The 4,381-nt window shown below is 41.4% G+C and overlaps 1 protein-coding gene across 1 annotated transcript in view; it reads right to left on the minus strand.

Moving 5' to 3' along the window:
- Positions 1 to 2,711, minus strand: part of MRS2 (MRS2 magnesium transporter) — a 25,673-nt gene extending 22,962 nt beyond the window's left edge. Inside the window, exons 1-2 of the mRNA XM_012638676.1 lie at positions 2,399 to 2,711; positions 489 to 562 (exon numbers count right to left, since the gene is read on the minus strand). Coding sequence (XP_012494130.1) covers positions 489 to 562; positions 2,399 to 2,588 — 264 coding nt within the window. The 5' untranslated portion in view covers positions 2,589 to 2,711. The remainder of the gene's footprint in view (positions 1 to 488; positions 563 to 2,398) is intronic.
- Positions 2,712 to 4,381: the final 1,670 nt, after the last annotated feature.

Below are 4,381 nucleotides of genomic sequence, written 5' to 3' on the forward strand. Positions count from 1 at the left end.
TTTTTTTTTTTTGTAGAAATGGGGTCTTGCTATGTTGCTTAGGCTGATCTCGGCCTTCCAAAGTGCTGAGATTACAGGCATGAGCCACCGTGTCCTGCCAACAAGCACTCTTAAATACTACTCTGTGCTACCTTCAAGATGCTTCTGCATATTATCTTGCAGAACACAGGTTCAAGCCCTTTATGGCTAACAGCCTTCAAGATATACTCATGGGTGAAATCTTGAGTGTTCCAAGAGGAATCACTAAACTGATTTGAATGACCTGTCCTAGTATTAAAAAGAGAACTCCATAGTCATTAAGCAAAGTTTCAAGAGCACAGTTAAGCAAATCTAGTAGGCACTCAGGTCATTGGCGAGGCACACAGAGACATGATTTATAACTATAATGATTCATTATAAAACAAAAAATAAGTAATATCTTGGCCAATAGTCCAACTCAATAAACTTAATAAGTATGGGAAGTACTTTCTGTAAGTTATCATACTTACCACAGTAAATACTGGGGCTACACTGGCTAAAGTGGCTTGAGAGACATCAGAAGTTCTAAACCGGTGTATTTCACCTGAAGAATGAATTAAGAGAATTCCTTATAATCATACAATTGGTACCTAGAGCTAAGATACAACTCTCGTAGTACATGGAAGCCTTCAGACCATTTTATTACTTTTCGAGCTTTTTCCCTATAGGAAAAAGAAGAAATACTGTTGTTAATTTTAATATTTGTGTATGATTATTGTAGGCTTGGCAGGGAATGATTTTTAAAATGGCTTAGGCAAGGAATTAAAATAATTTACGGATCCCAGTTACTCTTTTCCCTTTCTAATTAGTATTGATATCTCAGAGATGTATGAACAAATGTATGACACGGTGCTCTAGATTTAAAAAAAATGTCTGGTCTTCCTTTTTGCATGATTTAAATGGCTCTTCATGCACATTATATTGATATACTTTAGGAAACATAGGTCCCAAGTACCACCTGAATTTTCAGCATTCCAATATAATTATTTGACTTATAACTTATGAAACCTACACATTTTACTTCTTTTCTACATATATACTTCATAGTGAATACTTATGAAATACCCCACTGAACTGGAATGTGGACACCAGCAAACTGGAAGGCAAATCTTTATTTGAAAATTAGTCTATTTGAAACACGTGATTAGACTGAGTTGCAGTGGGCTCTTAAGTATAATCAAGTAAATTTAACAACCAACAAATATTACTGTTTTATGTTTGCAAAGTAATCACACTGACTAGAGATTGTGTAAATTCTCATTTCTGCTCTTCTTTCCTGTTATATACATGCAATGATTCACATAATTTGTTAATATCTGAAGTTTTTTCTTTCCCTTTTACGAAATACACACTATTGTTATAAGAGTAATATGGATAAAGGTAAAAAGCACTTAGTAATCAGTCACAAGTTAGAGTTTAACCAGGATTGAGATTCTGAGTTTCAATGCTTGTCCTAGAAGGTTCCCCCAGCTTGCTGAAACTGAGTTCTCAAGGATTATCAAAGGAGGGAACATGTAATGTAACCCAATTTGGAATGGCTCTCCGAATTGGGACAGTGTGGGGAAGAAGGTGGTGATGGGGAGTGACTTTGGGAGGCTTTTTGAGAGCACAACTGAGAAAATGTATTTGAAGGCCAATGCTTTATTTTTGATAAAGTCATATATTTTTGTTTCTGAGCAATATCTGCACTCACATTTGTTACAATCTTATCAACATGCTTCAACATTTGGTGAAAAAATAAATAACCAACTCAGATTCCTTTTTTTCCACCACTCTGATCCCTCTAGCTATTTACTTGTACAGTACTGTATTTGAAAATAAAGTTAGCTCATTCTCAGAGGCAACTCTCACCATGTGGTCCCAAAGTCTTCAGCCTCACTTCTAGGTGCATCCCCCCCCCCGCCCCCATCTGCGTGTAAATGTGTCCATGAAGAAGAAACAGAAGACAGGGAAGAAAAATTAATACTTATAAAAACATCCCAATCTTGACTTCGGAACTATTATGATGAATAAGGATGAAACTCTTAAAAAAAACCAAAAACTCACAAGAGCACCTAGGTGGGTGTGAACTAACGCATCTCGTGAACACTGTAAACGGTTCCTATTATCGTCACAAAATCTGCTGCAAGGGCTGTGGGGGAGGAGACAGAGGGCCGGGCGGTTCTGACGCCGGCAGGGCACAGTGCACTGTCACGTTCTGAGCCGGTGGGACGCAGGCCGGCCCGCTGACCTGTGCAAGTTGACAAGACACACTGGCGCCCGACGGGGAGGCCGTGATCTGTGGAGGACGCGAGGCAAGCACAGCCACGCCGGGCGACTGAAGCGGGGACCTAAGGTCACTGCAAGAACGGCGTCCTGGGGCTGCGGGGAGGGGCAGTACCTGCCACACGGAGCCGGTGGGGCCCGCACAACGGCACAGCCAGGCTCCTTCCGAGTTGGTCGGCTGCGCGGCCGGAGGCAGCAACGGGACGAGCAGCAGAAGCCAGGTCCAAGGCCAGAGCACACACTGTCCGCCGGGGAAGTCTCATCGCGCGGGGCAGGAGCCAGGGCAAGCTCCGCAGGCATTCCATGGCGCTGGAGCGAGGAGTAAGCAGCAGCCAGACCCCAGCCCTTCATGCCAGACTGTGGCTGCTCAGCCGCTTCCACCAGAGCAGCGCGGCCATCCGACCTGAGGCCGCTGTGTGGGCATGCGCAGAGCGCGCCGCGCCAGCGTGCTATTTCCCACGCATGCTCAGAAGGTGACCTTGGGTGGCCTCTTGAACGCGGTGACCCATGGAAGTTTGAGTCCTGTACCTGTACCTGTAAAGTGGGGGCGGGCCCGGGAATGGGTGAGGCTCGTTCTCTGCACTAAGTTAGCTGTCCAATGTAGGTTCTTAGGTCTTTGGAGTGTCATGGCTTTGCAGTTTCTCAAGCACTTTCATACATACAAAATATGCAATTTGAAAGTGAGGAATTTAAGACCATTCCTAAATCACTTAATTTATATTTAAGTTTAGTGTGGTGTAGGGGCCAAGAGGGAAAACTTCCCTTTCCGCCCTATGAAATTTGCTGGCATGAACTAACAATAGATTGGTAGGAGAAAATGGCATACAGAATTTACTTAACATACCTGGGGGAAAATCACAGGAGAGTGATTACCCATTAACTCAACAAGGTCCAGATGTTTATATATCCTTCTTTGTTGGGTAGAGGGAGATGGGGGTATGAATGGGCCCAAAAACCACAATGTGACTTGTAAATGATTCTCTTTGGATGCTGAATGAGACCAAAGGACAAACAGTAGCCGTGGACAAGCTAGGAAACTTCACTGTGAGCAAAAATGGTCTTATTATGCAGACAAAATCTCCCAGGTAATTTCTTCAAGCTGCCCTCAGAAGTAGAAATGAAAAGTCTAAGTGGGCATGGTGATTACTTTTAGTCTATTCTCTTCTCTGGTGGCTAATTTTTTCTGGTTATTTAATGTAATTCCTAGAAAAGGAGTTTAAGACAATTGCATTTCTTTGGGAAATAAGTTTCCTCAATCAGATAAGGAAATTCCAGAGACGGCCCCTCCTGGTGCTTAGGGAAAGTAAGAGGATCAGAGAGACAATGGGACGGGGGAAGGTCAGAGAGAGAGACCTTGGTTTTGAGGATTATTTCTGAGATCCTTTTAATTTCCTTTAATTCAAAGTTGTCAGCCTGCCAAAGCACCATATTTTGAGGTATCATTATTTGAACCCCAGCAGTGTGGTATTCATCCTCGGAGGAAAATAAAAAAGAAAAAGAAAAAAGAAGAAATGAACCCCAGCAGTGGCAAAAATAATCAGTTGTCATATGGAATGATGTTGTTTTAAATTTTTGCTAGTGAGGAATGAGGAACATAGACACACAAGATTTATATTTCATATTTAATAAAATGTATAGCATCAATTTAAGGTACCATCATTTTATGTACCACCAAGAAAGAAAAAACACAGATTAACTATGTTTTCTATATATGTCAATTGTAAGACACATCTCAATTTCAGTCTTTAAAATATGAAAAAAGTGAGTCTTGGAATTGATTAAGTATGGTATTATGCATACCTTTAAAATGTGAGTTAATAGATTTATTGTCCCTTCCACAGTAGTAATGCAAGGGCAGACACAAGTTCCACAGGTTTCCATTCAATCTATACATATGAACTTGAAATTAAGGAGGTACAGAAAGAACCATTTATTTTGCAGGTATTGGGACTAGAAGTGGAGTAGGAGGAAAGTGGACAAAGAGAAGGTTTGACAGAAGAGAGGATATTTGACTTAGGCATTGAACGCAAAGGAAAACTTCAAGCATTACTTCTAGAGGGTTGAAGTCTGGAAAGTCTCTATATTCAGAATGAATATA

This window comes from Propithecus coquereli, unplaced genomic scaffold, assembly GCF_000956105.1.
Source record: "Propithecus coquereli isolate 6110/MARCELLA unplaced genomic scaffold, Pcoq_1.0 Scaffold131, whole genome shotgun sequence".
In the NCBI taxonomy this organism is placed as follows: domain Eukaryota; kingdom Metazoa; phylum Chordata; class Mammalia; order Primates; family Indriidae; genus Propithecus; species Propithecus coquereli.